General features: G+C 40.1%; 1 protein-coding gene across 7 annotated transcripts; it reads left to right on the top strand.

Annotated features, from left to right (window-relative positions):
• The first annotated feature begins 345 nt into the window (after positions 1-345).
• LOC135501757 (band 4.1-like protein 4) lies at positions 346-16,844 on the top strand. Of its 7 annotated transcripts, none has more exons than XM_064794041.1 (27): positions 346-445; positions 923-1,123; positions 2,892-2,996; positions 3,294-3,336; positions 3,562-3,640; positions 6,548-6,645; positions 6,929-7,049; positions 7,226-7,313; positions 7,555-7,643; positions 7,866-7,929; positions 8,177-8,268; positions 8,655-8,720; positions 8,858-8,970; positions 9,329-9,410; positions 9,653-9,733; positions 9,833-10,015; positions 10,339-10,470; positions 11,239-11,280; positions 11,614-11,676; positions 11,941-12,063; positions 12,223-12,303; positions 12,550-12,784; positions 13,030-13,134; positions 13,819-13,895; positions 14,397-14,513; positions 14,821-14,920; positions 15,172-16,844. In XM_064794041.1, the coding sequence occupies exons 2-27, from the start codon at positions 1,037-1,039 to the stop codon at positions 15,322-15,324; spliced, it is 2,619 nt and encodes an 872-aa protein (XP_064650111.1). In that variant the 5' UTR covers positions 346-445; positions 923-1,036; the 3' UTR covers positions 15,325-16,844. The 7 variants fall into 7 exon arrangements, with proteins under 7 accessions (XP_064650111.1, XP_064650121.1, XP_064650129.1 ...); XM_064794051.1 differs by having other exon boundaries at positions 346-461; XM_064794059.1 differs by lacking the exon at positions 11,239-11,280.
• Positions 16,845-17,786: the final 942 nt, after the last annotated feature.

The raw sequence follows: 17,786 nt of genomic DNA, 5'->3' as shown, positions 1-17,786 counted from the left end.
AAAAAAGATAAATATTCCCATGGTAATGGCTTTACTCATACAGTTAACACAGTTGCAGCCATCCTGAACCTAATGGCCTTATATTCCCTTTTAACCCAGCCCTGGGTTTAAATCTTGATATAAGATGCAAAAACCTTGGTGGTCAAGATGCTACAGGCCCTGAGAAGCAATAAACAATCAAAGAAACTTGTGAAGGACTCTATGATTTGCGGGACTATCTTTCACTTTACACCACCCAACGGTCATCCCCATCTATTAATAGACTTCAGCCCCAGTGACGTAATTACGACAAATCCCAAAGCCAGGCCGTACAACAGAATTGGGGGACCAAATATGATCAGCCAACAAGCATCGGGAGTATTTTTAGGACACTTCTCCAACATTTTGCCAATTTTATACAATATTCAAATTATTTCAATCAAGATTGACGAGATAAATTGTTGAAGTTAGTATCATTGAATGTAAGCTAACAATTTGTAGCTAAAGCAGTTGTCATGAAGACATTTTCCGGGAGGATTTAGGTTGACTGCAAAGTAGTGGTCTACATTGTATACAACAATGTAGTGTACATAGTGGTGTAACAGGAGGTGTGGTCACTCTGTAGGTTTTGAGTTATTTTTGTATTTCATGTATTTGGCTGCTTTAGGCTTATTTCATGATGTGTGATACCACATTGCATGAATTATCTATAGGATGGGATGGCCGAAGTGCTCCAAATAAAGTCAAAGGCATCAAAGAGACACAACCAATGTACATTTGTATTGTTAGTGTTGACCTGAAGACGCGTCTTTGTTTTTGGGAGCAAGGTTGTCTAGTGGCATATTGGAAACCATTCCTCCAAAGCAATTTGAGACATAAAACACACTCTCTACGTTTCGCATTTGGCTCATCTGAAGAATCATCACTATCTTTTCACCTGCAGGTTCTTGGAGCCAGGCGTCAAAATCTAGCGCGCCTGAATTGGAAGCCATGCTTTAGTCAGGAATCGGATTACTAACTTTGACATTTGAATGTTGTCTACAAATGATCGACAACGATGTTCTGTATCGGGAATCAGGACCAGGAATACAGTTGCCGAATCCTGCTCTTGGATGATACAGCCCTTACCATTGAAGTTAAAGGGGTAAGTTATTTTTTACATTGTTGCAGCAAAGCATGACTTAATGTTATTGGGGTGGAGCCAAGACCCAGAGAAAGAGAGGGCACAGGGTCCTTAATTTGAAATTTCATGGTCATTTGACATTAGGGGTGTTAAAGACAATAAGATTTTTCCGAAGCTGGCATCATTTACCTTATTACTTTTTGCCCGGGTACATGTATGGAGTCCACTATACATGAAGGTTAATGTCCACCTCTATGACTTTGTGGGATCTTTTACTTGTCCTGGCATAGACACTCAGGATCAGTTCTGTACTAAGCTTAAAAGTCTGATACTAGTCCCAGTTGAAAATACCGAGTTCTGTTGGAATATTCTGTTCCCGGCAGATATGTTCCCAGGAACCTTTGTGCCATGGATGTGAACTATAAATGTGTACTGAGATGACCTCTCTTTATGTATGTTTATTAGATTAACCGAGGGGTGTCAATAATAAAAGAGCTTCTTTGAGTAAGGCCACAAAAGGCTCAGTCAGTAATGGCTGATCGTGTAATCTTGCTTGAGGATATGTCATCCTCTCATAGGTCAGGCATGTCTGATCAAAAAAGTGATAATTGATCTGTTAGTCAGTGTGATTATTAGAAGTCCTGTTCTCCCACTTATTGGAAGACCTATAAAATGTATATTAATGTAGCCCTACTACAAGTACGGCTGCCTGTGCAGGAGAGTTTGTCAACTCAGTTTGATCTACATGTAGAAGGAGCGTATTGACCATGCTTTCCATTTGGTCAATGGTTGATGACAGCCATAAGATGAAATATTTCTATGCGGCTAACATTCAGGCAACTGGATGGTATAGCTAAGTGCCTTACCACCATTGTCAGATTCTATTGCCTTCAAATGTATGACAAGATTCATATTCATAGTCTGTATAATTTTTTGATCACAATCCATAAGCACTGCTCCTGTCCCAACTGAATAGACAAAAAGTATGTCAATATTTTTGGAATTCCACTTCAAGCACATTTTGAAAATGTCAGTACCTGTGATGTTGATAGGTTTCGTATTGATGTGAATGACTGAAATGATGTAAAGTGGCAGTGTAATCTATGGCTGCAGTTAGTTGGGGTTGAGTCCATTTTGTCCTGAATTCACTAGGGGAATGGGGGGATCTACTCGGGGTATCCAGGGTCTGAACATGAAAGTCACAGCAACCTCCGATTGTTGTTGGGTACAACTTTGTTCTTTCACTGTCACAATCCTGTTAGGGATCAAATTCATAGAGTTATGCACACCGTAAATCAAGGAATTCTTGTATTTCATGGATGGCAGACTTGCATTCTCTTTTCATTATTGATGCAGAAGAACATGGATGTTGCTTGTCTGACATGCTACCTGATGCGTAAGGTGAAAATTCTCAGCAAACTTGCTGGTATTCCTTCGACACATGGAACTCAGGTTTTGGTTCATGTTAAAAAAACTTATCTGTCTTCTGTTTGAATCTGATGTGTTGATTTGCTGAGCCATAAATCACTGCTAACCTTTTAGGACTAAGAAAATCCATGTGAGATACCTGAATATCAATAGCACTCTGCACTGAGATTAGAATTGCTCAAAAATTTATCATGACGGACAAAATGATGTCAAGACTAAAAACAACTTTGTCATCACATCTCTGTTGCACAATGCAGTATTTTATCTGAGATTTGTGACGTATACATTTGTATTGTGTGCTTGCTCTTTACATATTAAAATGCCCAAAAACAAGTCTACATCTGTTTTGCAATCTTTTCAGCCATCAACGAAAGGCCAGGTGCTGCTCGATAAAGTCATCGATCATTTGAATCTCTCTGAAAAAGATTACTTCGGTCTGAGATATGTGGATGAGGCTAACCAAACGGTATGGGTAAATTACATTCCATTTCATGCATCCCGGGTTGACTTGCTAAAAACTTATATGCTTAGAATTTCATTTTAAGTCCCATGTCTAAACTTTCTAAGTCGTCACCCTCTTACGATAATTGCCTAACTCATTTTAGATACTTTTGAGAAAACAGGAAAAAAACTAATTCCAATCTCACTGGGAACTTATTTATTTACTTTTTGTTGGAAAACTTTGATTCATGTTGTTTATCAGTTATCGAGGTCTCTTCCTGCACAAGATGTTTCTGTGTGACAATGTTCTTTGTACTTTCAGCACTGGTTGGATGCTTCAAAACCACTCAAGTCACAAGTGAAAGGTAAATAGTGTGCATGCATTGAATGATTGTTCCAAGAACTTCGTTGTCATAAGACTGGAATCAAGCAGACAGTACATGTAACTGACCAAGATGTTAAAATCAAATGGCAGACCATCATTCCATTCAGTTCACCTGCTTTGGTGTTGTAGGATGATGACAGAGTTGAGGGACCAGACATTTCAAAAAAGTGTCTTCTTGCATGTATATTTGTTCAATGCATTTCAGGTCCTCCACCATTTGTTGTGTATTTTGGTGTGAAGTTCTATGCAGCTGATCCATGCAAGTTACGAGAAGAAATTACTAGGTAAGCTAAGGCCCTATAATCCATCAACATGGTCTGTACTTAGACCATGCATGTCTCTTTTGAACGTAATGATAATATTTTGTGCCGATTTGCATAGCAAGCGTTGCACTGGTAAAATTCATGCAGGGTTCTTGTAACTGCTCAGTGGGAATATGGACTTCTACATTATACAAATATAGAGATGAGGGGTCACTCATAAACCAAGCCGTCTGTCGAAGTTGAAGCATAACACTGCTTATCCCAATTCCAATGAAAAATTGAGATGTATACATGGAGATAGGCAAGAGGAACCTGGTAAGAAAAACCTGGTGATTCACAGACTTTTTTCCATTTGTACCCAGGTAGATCAAAGTCTTGTCAGATACATTAGATTACCACATCTTCCAGAGTAACTGAGTATGCCTGTTGTGAAAGGAACCCGTGTTTAAAAAAGTGTTTGTGTTGTTCGTAACATTAAGTTTGGAGAACTCATCTGTTGAAGATGCTTGGTGAGCAGCAGGCTTGATGACTAATAGTGTTTGAACTGCAGACTGGTATCTCTTGATCGAGAAGAAAGTGCTGTGGAACATTCCTCAGAGGACATCTCTATTAATGACATTGATTTTGGTTCAAAACTGGTCAGTTTGACCTCCATAACCTGGAAACTTCTCCTTTTGTGTTTTCTTGTAGAGAAATTAAAGGTTTTTCTTCTGCTTTGAAGTTGAGAGAAAGTAAATGGTTCTCTAAATGCTTATCATGTGTTCACCTGTGTTTGAACTAGACTTGTTTTTAGCTCACCTCTTAGCAGAGGTGAGCTTATCCCATACCGTGGCGTCCGTCGTTCGTCGTCGTCGTCGTCGTCGTCGTCGTCGTCGTCGTCGTCGTCGTCGTCGTCGTCCGTCGTCCGTTAGCAGGGCACGTTTCGTAACTGTTAGAGCTATTGAGTTGAAACTTGGGACACATGTACCCTTATGTAATGACACCTTGGAGACTAAGTTTCGGTCCGATTCATTTCATGGTTTGGCCACCAGGGGGCCAAACGATAAAAGTGAAAATATGCAATATCTCCCTTAATAGTAGTCGGGAAATTTTGAAAAAAATATGGTAGGTACTTCTAGCAAAGGTGCATCATATATCCTCCGGGTTTTTGATTTGACCTCCTTTTCAAGGTCACAGAGGTCAAATGGTGTAAATTGGCCGTTAGGATGTAACAATGGCACGTTTCTAAACTGCAATGACTATTGATACCAAATTTGTTACACATTTACCCCTTAGTCAGGTGATCTCAGGGACTGAAGTTTGGTCCAATATGATTCACCACTTGACCACCAGGGGGCAAAAATCCAAAAACCTTAAAAATGTGATTATTCCTTAACTTCTTGCCCGATTGCCACCAATTTGATATCATGGGTACATCTAACCACCATACAGTATATGTCACACAGGTTTTTAATTTGACCTTCTTGTCAAGGTCACAGAGGTCAAATGGCGTAAATTCGCCGTCAGGCCGTAACTATGGCACGTTTCTTAACTGCAATGACTATTGATCACAAATTAAGTACACATGTACCCCTTGGTCAGGTGATCTCAGGTACCGAAGTTTGGTGCAATCTGATTTGCCGTTTGGCCTCCAGGGAGGGGGCCAAATCCTAAATTCTTCAAAATGCCATTATTCCTAGTAATGACTTGCCCGATTGGCACCAATTTTATATCATAGGTACATCTAATTCTAACAACCATTCAATGTGTCACCCGGGTCTTCTTTGATTTGACCTACTTTTCAAGGTCACAGAGGTCGAATGTACTGTAAATTGGCCATTTTGGGGAAATTGTAATTGCTTGGACCTACATCAAACCTAACACTACATGACACAATACCATGCTCTTTATCCATCTTTCCTCCACATGAGGTGAGCACAATGGCCCTGGCCATTTCATTACAACCAAGATTGGATATCCTTTGTGTGGGATTTATCTTTGGGATTCTACGTTCCCAGTCTGCCCAACTGATTGTCAAGTTTAAAACACTTAGTAATTGGTAATTTTAAAGACAATCAATGTTTTAAAAACTCCTTTAGACAGTTTTTACTTTCAACTGTTCGCCTAAGTGGTTATTTTAAGCATACAAAATGAGTTAAATGTTGTTTTTGAACGTTTCCAAACATGTTTGACTATCTTAAAAGGTTTGTTTTATTCATTTTCCCTGTAATCTTTGTGAGCAGATCATGAATCAGGTGTAAGAAAACAAGTAAGGACAGTGTGTTTTAATACTCCTCAGTTTGTGAGCTTATCCATGTCTGCCCCACAAAACACAATGACAGCACATGTCTTGGTCTTCTAACCTTTGAAATAACATAAAACTAAAGTGGTCCAGAAATATGCACTTGTAATCATCGCTAATGGTTTGCATTAACTTTCCCCTTCCCCCTCTGCCTAAATTCGACATCCTTCTCACATCTGCCACTGATAAGGTCTAGGATGTTTCAGGGAAAGAATGAATCTGTGTCCAAGATCAAGAGAAAGACACTTGTCAGCTACCAGTTTTCTTCGCCAATATCCGCATCCACTTCACATCAACACAGGTGTCCAAAAAGCACACTCAAAAGAAATAACCATGTTTGGAGCCGAGTTCCTTAATTTTAATGAAAAGATCCATTAATTTGTTGAAGTGTGGGTGGAGTTTTTGTTTTCCCCATAAAAGTCTTCAACTAATTCGTTCATTATTCCAAAGTGTGATATTTAGAATGAGCTGGTACAGATGGTCCTGTCAAGATAAAATAAGAAGGGTGAAAGTAGAGTTACAGTTATGAAATGTCTCTCATTTGAAGTGATTGTATAGTTTGTATTGAAGAAAAAAGTCTCTTCTTCTAGTTTTAGGTGAAAAAATTACAAACCCCCTTATGATCAAGTGAACTTTCCTCCTTTCAGGTATCAGTTCTTCCTTCAAGTGAAAAAGGACATCCACCAGGGCAGGATTCCTGTGACGTTTGACCAGGCAGCCGAGTTGTCAGCCTTAGCTATTCAATGTGAGTAGCAACTCCATCTATCAAGAAAAATGTGACTGGAATCTTTCATGAAGTCATCAATCTTTTAGCTGCAAGTTGAGTCAAAGTCGAAGTGACTTGCTTGAGGTGACAATCAAGTTGGTTCATACTGGTATCGAACCTTACCTACCATGTTGAGATCAGAAGTCTTGACACTACCACGAGACCATGTGACCCTTCCATGTGTATGTTTCACCTCATGTTACATCAGAAGATCTAGAATGATCACTTGGCTACCATAGCATTCCATCCTTCTATTTTTCAGCTGATTTAGGAGATTATGATGTACGACGACATTCATATGGATATGTGTCCGAGTTTCGCTTTGTGCCAAATCAAACGGAAGAATTAGAAGAACGCATTGCGAAATTACATAGGCAAATTGTGTAAGTTTTTTGCCTTATTTCTGTATCTGAGCTTCAGATCAAAGGACTGATAGTTCGTAGTGGTCATATACTGCACTTGATGCTGTATTATCAATAAAGTTATTGTAAACCGTATGTTTCTTTTTAGTCCATTGTGAGGTTTGCAGAAAAGAATTCATAAATCGTTTATTTTTCAGAGGTCTTGTTCCATCTGTAGCAGAATACAACTACCTGGACCGAGTGAAATGGATCGATATGTACGGAGTCGACCTCCATCCTGTAACGGTAAGTAAACAAATTATTCGACAGTCACAGCACAGGAAGACACCCGATGTTATACATGTAGGTCTGTCGCATGTATTCCTTCCCTTTACTGTTAACCTGTGGCTCCTGGTTCATAAAAATCTTATGTCTGTTCATGGACAAGTCAATCCCTTTTGTAATAGTATACTTACAATTTGCTTTATTGCTGCATGAGAAGGCACTGTATACTCTTATACATACTGTCCTGATATTCTATTTTCAGGGGGATGGCAATGTAGAGTATTACCTTGGTTTGACCCCAACTGGAGTTGTTATTTACAAAAACAAATCAAAGATAGGAAATTATTTCTGGTAAGTTTGTTTTATTGTTTTCTCAGTAAACCATCATTAGCCTTTATGTGTACTGGTATTAAAAGGTAGGTTCAAACCAAACACCACAGCTGATTACAAGGACAGTCTCAAAATCTAATTTCCTTGTCCCTGTAGTTTGTAATTCGAGAGCTCGCCAAGGTCAGTGCATGCCCAGAAGTGGTCATCGAGAGAGGTTTTCGATATTCTGCTTTTCATTTTCAGGCCCCGAATAGTGCGGATAATGTTCAAAGGAAAACAGTTTATGATACGAGTTAGGGATAAAAATGTAAGTTCAACCCAAATTATAACTTTATAAGGCCACTCTCTTCACCCGTACTCTTTCATGCTGTGATTATCAACATTGGTTCTCATGTCTTTGAATGGAAAGGGGCCAAGTTACCACACTTAAATCCTTAGCCTCTGAAAGGCTCCATGCAGCCAGAATCTCCCCGACTCCATTATAACCTACGTAGAACCGCCTGCCTATACCCACACGGATTCATTTGCCAATCGTACACTTTCATCTTTTTCAGAATGACGAAAATACTCACACGTTTAACCTGCCCAACAAACAGGGATGCAAGCATTTATGGAAGTGTTGTGTAGAACATCATGCATTCTTCAGGTAAGAGCACTTATGAGAGCAATAGTGGTAAACAGGGAAGTCTCCCTCATTCTTAAGGTAAGAGCACTTATGAGAGCAATAGTGGTAAACAGGGAAGTCTCCCTCATGTTCACCTTTGCCTAGAGAATGTCTTCACAGTTATGCATACTACAGTTTGACACCTCCGTAGGAGGATGTCCTCACAGTTTGACACCACTGCCGGGAGGAAGTTCTTTCTTGAGTTTGACACCTATGCCAGAAGTTTACACCTAAGGTCGACCTCTATTGATTATGGGAAGTACAATTTGCTGGATGATGTCCTCCGTTGATTATGGATGCTTTGCCAGGAGGCTGTCCTCTCTTGATATATTTTAGCTCATCACTGATTTTCGTCTTTCATTCTCCAGGTTAAGTCATGTTACTGATGGTGCTGGAGGGAAACTCTTCAACCTCGGTTCAAAGTATAGATACAGGTGCGTGCAATCCAGGCATTGGCTAAATTTAATCATAAGTCATTCCTTTATGGTGAATTCTGTATATTTCAGTTGGCCTAATGGTTTGATTTGCTAAAAGGTGCAGATACGAAACAATAACAATCTGTATCTTTCAGTGGTCGAACAGAAAAGCAGACGATCAGGGACAAAGACAAACGAAGTGAACCACAGGTGATACGAACACCGAGCAAGAGACAACAGAGACGAAGTGGAGATAGTCTTCCTGATGGTGAGTAAATAGTAATGACATGATGTCGTACCTAACTGTCAGAACACAGTATTCCCTCATTCTAATCTCAACTTTACCCCAATGACTTGCTTGGCTGGGAGGTCTGAAGTCTAATGTGTGGATGTCGCAACAACCATCACGTGGAGGAAGTCAAGAAAACTGCTCTATGTGAGAATGTCACTACCATACTAATAGTCTTCTGTAAGGATGTCACAACCACCTGGCTGATAGTTTCATATGTGAATGTCACAACCACTGTTCTGTAATCTCATGGGAATGTCTCAACCACGGACCTAGACAAGAAGTTTGTAACTGTTGTGCATGATTCGTTGACTTGATGTTGTCTTATCAATTTCAGGTAATACCTCTCAAGTTACATGTACATACAGCTGTAATTCTGAGTCCGCACCTGCACTGAAAGTTGTCACTCCAGCACAAACGTAAGTTAAATACTCTTCCTTTTGGTCTCGACTAATACTGTTGGAAACTTCAAGCAAATATATCTGTTTACCTTGCTGCCAGTGTATTGTGCTTCAAGTGGACCACAGCTGCCTATATGTCTGTTTGTGAGAATTCAAATTACATCTGATACCAAGAATAAGGACATCCTGAAATACATGTAGTCACACTAAACATTGACATTCTGTACACAGCTTATTAAATGCTGTATTTTCCCTTTTAGGTCTTCCAAGTCACCTTATCATGATCAGTCCCCTCGCAGTACTCGCTCTGCTCCATGGGAGATGAATGAGGAAGCATCTGGGTACGTCACTTCAATGAATCGGGTCTTTTTTTATTCGATTCTTCATTCTATCTACCAATAGGTGCACAGCAAGTTATTTCTGCATTCTCTTCTCCACAGTGGTCTATACACAACAAAAGGTACATCCCCCTTATCGTTTCGAAGTGATAAAATCAAGTTTCCTGCCCCAAGGAGAATTCCGTCCTCCGGTAGTGAGAGTGATGTGAGAAGACGACAACATCGGAGTCGAAAGGGAAGTGGTGACTCGGATACGATGGAACAAGGCCGGAGAAGGAGAACTAGGTGAGAGGTGTTTCCTTGGTTATACTGCAGCTTGCTGGGGTTAGAGTTAAAGTTATAGCAGTGTAGCAAAGTAATTGATCAGAGTTCGAGACATCAGGCACATCAGCATGACAGTAAAAAGTCTGCTTCAGAACGAGGATGTCCAAGGTTTGAAATCCTTCCAAGATCTAGTGCGTCTGGTTTCCTGATTTTGCTTCGGAAACTGAAACGCCTGTATGCAAGATGTAGGCCTGCTCTGCTGTCTTTGTCATTTGCACTTCATCCTTGTAAAATGTAACAGATGATATATTTAGTGTGTGTACAAAGTTCTCCCTTCTTTTCAGATCTCGTGGTGAGAATGGGGACAGTCACTCCTCAAGACATCGAAGTCGTCATCATCGATCTCAAGAGATGGTCAGCTCTGAAGCTCAGTGGCATGAGGTGCAGAAGAGACAGAAAGAAAATGGCACCACAGGGTAGGAAGCAATTCAAAATATCCAATTACCGTGTAGAGAGGCTAGGTGTTCGTTGTGTTTTCCTTTTTGTGGGTTAATCATTATTTGTAATCACAAACTTTTCCTATCAAAGATTTGATTCTGTAGATGGTAAGCTCTACTTTGATACTTATGATGTCTAGAGTAGAAGTGGTTTGTGCTTTGCTTGAGTTACCAGAAATGTATCGGTGAGCAAGCTCATCTGAAGGAGGAAGAATCTCCAAGACTCTGTTATTCAGCTGTTGCAATATGCAGAATATCTGTGGGAATAAGTTAAGGAAAAAATGTGCACTACACTTAGTTTACCCATCCCAATCCCCACGCACACACAGTTCCCTCCCTTTCCATGGCACTTCGTATATTAAGCTGCCTTCTGAACCATCATAAGTTTGACCAAATGATAAAACCAATGTGCTGGTTTTCTGTTGTTGTGCATGCTTTTAGTGTTGACAAAGTTTCCGGAAACCTCGCTGCAGATCATGATTATTGTCTTCCAAACCTTCTCTCTGTATTTAACATTCATTGCTGCATACACTGCGGCAGCTCTCATACTGATGCATTCCACAAGCTCCACCTGTAAACCAGGCTGAAATTGCCTATCTCATTTGCTGGCTTCATTGCACTTTACCACGACTGAATGATTTTCGCCTTATTATGCAAAAAAGACAACTGCAGCTATCTTTCTCGAAGTATCTCTGTGTTCACTTGATTGTTGTCTCACTGTTGCCTGCACGTTTTGCTTTCATCTAGGACCCAGGATGCTGTAGTGAAAGATTTGAAAAACCCTGATGGGTAAGTATTGACTGTTCAACAAAGCACTTGGGTTACTTTTCCTACAATACTAATCCTCTTGCCTTTCTGCATGTTGTTTTTCTTGTACATGCTTAGATCTTAGCCTCATGTACTTTCGATGCTTGCCTTGAAATAGGTAATGCTGAATGTATGGTGTTTAAAATTTGGCTGTGGTGAGGAATGCAGGGTTATGGCGCTACAAATTGTTACGCAGTCATAGAAACAAAAGACATTAGCGGTATAAAGGATCTTGGAAACCCTGTTCTCACCCCCTGGCTGGATCCCTGGTGTTTGTGGTGGTCATCCCAGTGCATGCTATCCCAATTCTTTCAGGTCCATGCGTTCCCTTCATTCTAACCACTCGGAAGCCAGCCAACATAAGAGAAAGCAACGACGGTAGGTTACTATGGATACAAGAGTGGAACTGTTGCCTTTACAATCAAATGTGGGAAAGCAGTTATGTAAAAGGATATTAGATATCCTAGTGTGAACATGCAGAGTGCCTGCATTTTGTTTGCACATTTTAGAAAGTGTGTCACAAAAACCGAGGACAATCACAAGGAAAAACGCTCTTGTATATGTATATGCATGTGTGGTGTGTGTGGTGTAACAGAATGGAAGGTTACTCACGAGTAATCCTGTATGGTATGACATTTGCAGGAGAAGTCGGTCCCCGAGGGTTAAACCACCAGAAGAGCTCCGGCAGCATTTCCAGTACGGTCTTGTTGATCCAACTGTTCTGACAGAAGACCAACGGAGGGATATTCCTTACATGGAAATCGAGTAAGTCAGAGCCTTAGAAATCTTTTTCCTTTGTTGACAAAACTCTTACTGAAGCATTGACTAGTTTTATTGAGGGAATTTGTACATTTTATGACACAATGGACTTATGTTTTCAATACTTTAATCCATATCCACATCTTTTATTCAATATTTTTCCAGGACAAAAGCCGAGCCGCACAAAGGGAGACAGTCGCCTCATGCAAGGTATCGAAGACGGTCACCATATAGGAAGAGTCAGGGGTAGGTATTTCTGTTAGTGATCAAAAGTGTAGAGACTTATGATAGCATGTGTCTAGTTATGGGGCTTCCCACGCTATAGTAAAAGTTCACGGGATGCTAAATGATGAAATGACCTGAGTAGTCATGAAGCATCAAGATAATTGTTGATTCAGGGTTGTTTTGTGAAGAGATAATCATTCTTCTATACTTTTTATCAACTAGATAATCTTATATCAGGCTAAAGATTATTGTTCCCGATATTTTCAGTGAAGAAATGGAGAAAGGCTTAAAAGTCTCTGGCACACAGGACGAGAACCGTCCACCCACCCCTGATCAGCCATCTCGGAATGTAACGCAGCAGAAAGATAATCGCTCAAGTCGGCCAACCAGTCAATACAGCGACTCTAACTACCATCAAACAGATCGACCTGAGCTGAATGTGCGGCCAGCTGCCTCTGTGTACAAACAAGAGTTTCACAGTGCACCCATAGTAAAAACAAAGGTAAGTTGTAAAGGTTGTGTGTTCGTTTGCTCATCTTTACAGTTGGTATTAATTTATTTACATACAGGCATTGGTAACTTTAACATAACTTGGTGTTTGAACAGTTAGATGTAGATACTCTTCGAGAGGTCCTCCGTCTAACTCACTTAGGTTACTTATACCCTTAGCAACTGAACAATTAAACAGTAAAATTGCTGCCTGCTAACCCATCTCAAATTCTCATTGTAATCACTTTGAAATTCTAGCCGGTTGCAGTGTTCATGGTACTGGCCCCAGAAACTTTACCTGGCCTGACCATGTCTGACAATCTCCTTGATCCAAAATGGCTCTGTATGCCAACTGAGGACCAGGTACAAACATTCATGTCCAACTTTATCCTCATTTTGCTTCCCTTCTTCCTCGAACTTAGTTTACTGCATCATTTATAATTTACAAGGGTTAATCAATGTGAGTGGGTACCTCCCCACTGCTTCTTTACCTTAGTTAGTCCAAACTCTTCACTCTTGGCCAACTTTTTCCAAATTTCAAAAATTGTAACATATTTCATTGTGTTGCACTTTGTAATTTGTTCCAAGTCGGTGTTAGTTTGGAAGAGACCTTTACCTTGATTTTCATCTTTTGAAATTTTCTAAAAATCTTTTGAATAAAATGGTATGATTACATGTATACGATGCATCCTTTACCAATGTTAGTCTCCATCCTCGTACAGCTTGTTACTGACGATCCTGCAGTACTGTCGATTTATCTACCACCTTGCTTATCCACCTCATCATAGAGTCTTAGCAAAATTATTGAGTTGTCAGTAAGTCTTTTGGTCAAACCTGCCCAGAAGACTTGTCCTTCGTATACCTAAGTCAAATCTCCTTCATTTAATTTTAGTAAAAATAAGTTGCTAACGCATTTAGTTTGTTTACTGAAGAAAAAAGCACCTTTTGTGTTGGAAATGTTATCCCCATTCGGTTTTTAAAAGGTTTTATAACAGTTTGTTTGTGATATCACCATCCACTGCTAACACAGTGTTACTCCTTCTTCAGGGACCTGTAAAAAACGGTGTTCATTTAAGAGAAGATTCAGGGATCTGTAATGACCAGGACTCCTACTCTGGCTCTGTGTAAGTGTTTTCATAGCATTTCGGGGGAGACTGGCCTCCTTAGCCTTGGTTGGCAACCAGTCCAGGAGAAGGAAAACTCTGACTTAAAACCGCAGAAGTAAATGTCTTGCATTTGCACGAGATCTTTCAGGCTACTGGTTGAGAATGTTTAGCATTTACTTCTAAGAAGTCTTGATTTTTGCTGCTGGTGCTTGCTTTTAGACTATGAGCTGAAGATGATATTGCTTTGATTCTTGAATGGTGTTTTTTTGCTAGTCTGCCAACCCCTTCATACAGTTATCTTTAACATACTGTGGTCTCAAAGTTTACTCGTCTGAGGTCATATAGGTATTGCCTATTTATAGGCCTAGTCCCAGCATGGAATGCCAGTTGACTACGAGACCACTGTATGTCTTCAGATTCATGGTTGAGGAAGTTTTGATGATAATCATCAGTCTTTCGGTGTGGTGTTTTTGCATGCTTGCTTCATCCTCTCTTTGTTGTTTCTCTTCTTCTGTGCAGTAGGTCAGATAACAACAAGCCTTTGCCTCTGCATGTGCCTGTTCCTGTCCGGAAAACCCTCGATAGCAGACCTTTATATTACCAAGGAATGCAGCCAGATAGATACTTAGCAAACAAGTATGTTATCGGCTTAACTTACAAACCATTCTTACCACAGTGACTGCCTTGGTATGATATTGTCTTTGGGTGTCACGAAAAACTGAATTAGACCTAATCTTCTGAATGCTGAAGAAGTTGCCCTTATGAAACCTAAGTAGCTCCATCCTCCAGATGTATTCGGTCTCATCGAAATAGTAGTCAAGGAATGAGCAAAGTTTATAAACTTTCCAACTTTAAGGTAAAAAAATCTGTTTCAGTTCTTGTATTCAGGAGTTTGATGTCTTGCATGAGTTATGGTTATGTTATTGCACACCCTCTGTTTCAGGTCCAATACCTTCTATGAGGGTCCAAGGCCACCACCACCACCTAACAGACCAGGGACAAGGGAATCCTCACCGGCTTACTCAACAAAACCACTAAATCAGGTACGCTTTTGATATTCTGTGTTCACAATGTCTAAATTAGACTGTTGTTCAACTGTTTATTGGATAAGTCCCACTGAAAAAGCCACACAATGATCTTGGTGTTTTGTGATATCAAGAACAGCTTCATCTAAAAAAATAAAGGCATTCTTATTAGTATTGACCAAATTATAGTGTGATTTGCTGAAATTCAGTTGTCTTTACTACAAAATAGTCTGCAACTTCCTAAAACTTAGTTGTGCTTCCCTCCACAGGTCACCAACAACCAGAGACCACTTGGTGCTGAGGAGAGACGAAAGTCACCTCATGGCCCCGGAAATGCCAATAGGACTAGCCACAGTCGAAGTGCGTCTCCACCTTCAGATGTTAGCAGATCTTTTCAATTGCCTGTCAGTACAGAGCTGTGATAACTGCTAGTGAGAAGTGGAACCTGTTTTCACAGGGATTAACTGACGATCAACTCTGAGATCTGTATTTTCTTTTACAAATATGAACATCGAAAGAGTGTGGTGTGGACAATATTGCCCTTGTGACCACTGTGACGTTGCACAGGTAATTGCTATTTAAAGTAAGATTCATTTAGTCATAGCTTGTGACTAAGTCACCATTGATATCAAATGTTTAATTGTAGTCAATAGGTTTTTCAATGCACACGAAATTGTGTAAATATTATATAACTGTGCCTCCTGTATCAAAAATATGATGAAAAAGTGTGCATGTGTATAATGTTTTACTGTACATAGATAATTTCCAGCTTCTAAGCTGGTATGGTGTATATAGTTTTCTAGAAGTTGTTCTGTTTTTCTTTGTATGTAAACGACTGCAACATGGTTGCATTAATTCTGATTAGTTCATAGGTCAGACTGAGAAGGTGCTTATTATTATTGTCAGGTATGAATGAGTAGCATAATGCTAGTGTTAACTGTTGCTACATTATATTTATGGAAAAAAATAATGGCTTGGCCAATAGGCCTTGTTACAAAATTTGGCCTGAATAATGACCATATGTTGAGTATATGTCAGGTATTTACTTCTCTCCTGTTAAAAAAAGGTCAGAAAGGTCTACAAAAAGTAAACTGAATTTAGATCTCTGCAGTGTACATGTTTCTTGCTTGCACATGACCATGTAGCAGTGGAGTCTTGAATATCGATGTTAAAATGTTTATGTAGTATGTGTGAGTAATGAGTTAAGTTGATATCAGTCCGGGAGAACAGGGAAATCTTTTGTTTACATATTCTTCACTACCGGTGCATCAGTAAACCTTCCAAAACTATTGCCATAGAAACCGTCAACACATTGATTCCATCCTCTGCCTGTTACCATGGCAACATAGATGATAGATATCCCCTCCAGTGCTTTCATTCTCAATGCTCGTCCACTCTGTGCAGGCTATGGTGCGTCTTCCCCTTGCATATCGGTACTTGTGTTGTTTCATATTACGTTGTGAAGAGGTTCTTACCTCCATGGTTGTTTCTTTGGTACATTTAGTGTGAACATATGAGAATGATGCGTCTAGGAATAGTAAAACAAGCATTTCAAATAAGAATTGCCATATTCTTTTGTGACTTGTTTATTTCATGAATCACTTTCAGAATGATGTTTATGACTTCATTGCATTGAGTTACATTGTATCATTTGGAATCCATGCAAATCACAAGAACTCTGCTTGATTTGAAATTTGTGTAAAATCTAATTCTCGCCTTTAGTTGCTGAATTCAATTCTCTGACGACAAGAAATCTCCAGGGTTTTTGGTAATTTTTATTATATCGAGTATCGGCAGTATTTTCTTTAGTTAGATATTCTCCTTATCCAGCCACAGGCTTTACCGTCCCTGCACCTACTAAGGCTATGAACTTTTTTATGTAGCCGAAAGAATTCTATGCACTATACAATTATTGTAATTCATTATAATAAATTTATTTATTGTACAAGATATTTGTCAACTTTGATTCTTCTCCGGGGAGGCCGCATTTATGGAACTCACTGTCAATGGGAGATTCTCCCAACCATGATCATCTTAACATTCGGAGCCTCTCTGGGTTTATGAACCCTTACTTGCATACAGTATGCCTTGGGATGAGCTGTCGTGAACTCTCCTTGTTACAAAATCTTAGGCAATTCATGGACTCTTGTCCTCTCACATGATCCATCATAGAGTACAACCTACAACTAATCTCATCCAAGAGGCATGTCTGGCATGACACCGGACAGCCCCAGGGGACCTTCGAAACCCTAGAGACAATTTTCCAGCGGGTCACAACTAATTAATCTAAGGGACCATGCACCCACGAAATTCCAGTGGACCATCTGTCCAATCAAAGGACAGTTCCCACCCAGGCCATTCCAGTCCTTGGCTGGCACAACCTGACACATCTGTCCAGCAGGACATGACATAAACAAGGAGACAGTCTGTCCAGCAGGACACAATCAGAACATGGAGACATGAACAAGGAGACAGTCTGTCCAGCAGGACACAATCTGAACAAGGAGACAGTCTGTCCTGCTGGACACAATCAGAACAAGGAGACAGTCTGTCCAGCAGGACACAATCAGAACAAGGAGACAGTCTGTCCAGCTGGACTCAATCAGAACAAGGAGACAGTCTGTCCAGCAGGACACAATCTGAACAAGGAGACAGTCTGTCCAGCTGGACACAATCTGAACATGGAGACAGTCTGTCCAGCAGGACACAATCTGAACAAGGAGACAGTCTGTCCAGCTGGACACAACGTAGATGAGGAGACGATTAGTTATCCTAGGGCATTGTCTTATAAAGGGGGGAAGAGACAACCTGCCTAGCAGGACACTGCACTGCATCTTGTTCATCTCCATCCTGTTCCTGATGGTTTTCTGGAGCGAGTTCTAGG

This window comes from Lineus longissimus, chromosome 2 (genome assembly GCF_910592395.1).
Source record: "Lineus longissimus chromosome 2, tnLinLong1.2, whole genome shotgun sequence".
NCBI classification, from domain to species: Eukaryota; Metazoa; Nemertea; class Pilidiophora; order Heteronemertea; family Lineidae; genus Lineus; species Lineus longissimus.
The sequence above is the reverse complement of the archived record's forward strand: the minus strand, read 5'-3'. Positions and strand labels throughout refer to the sequence as shown.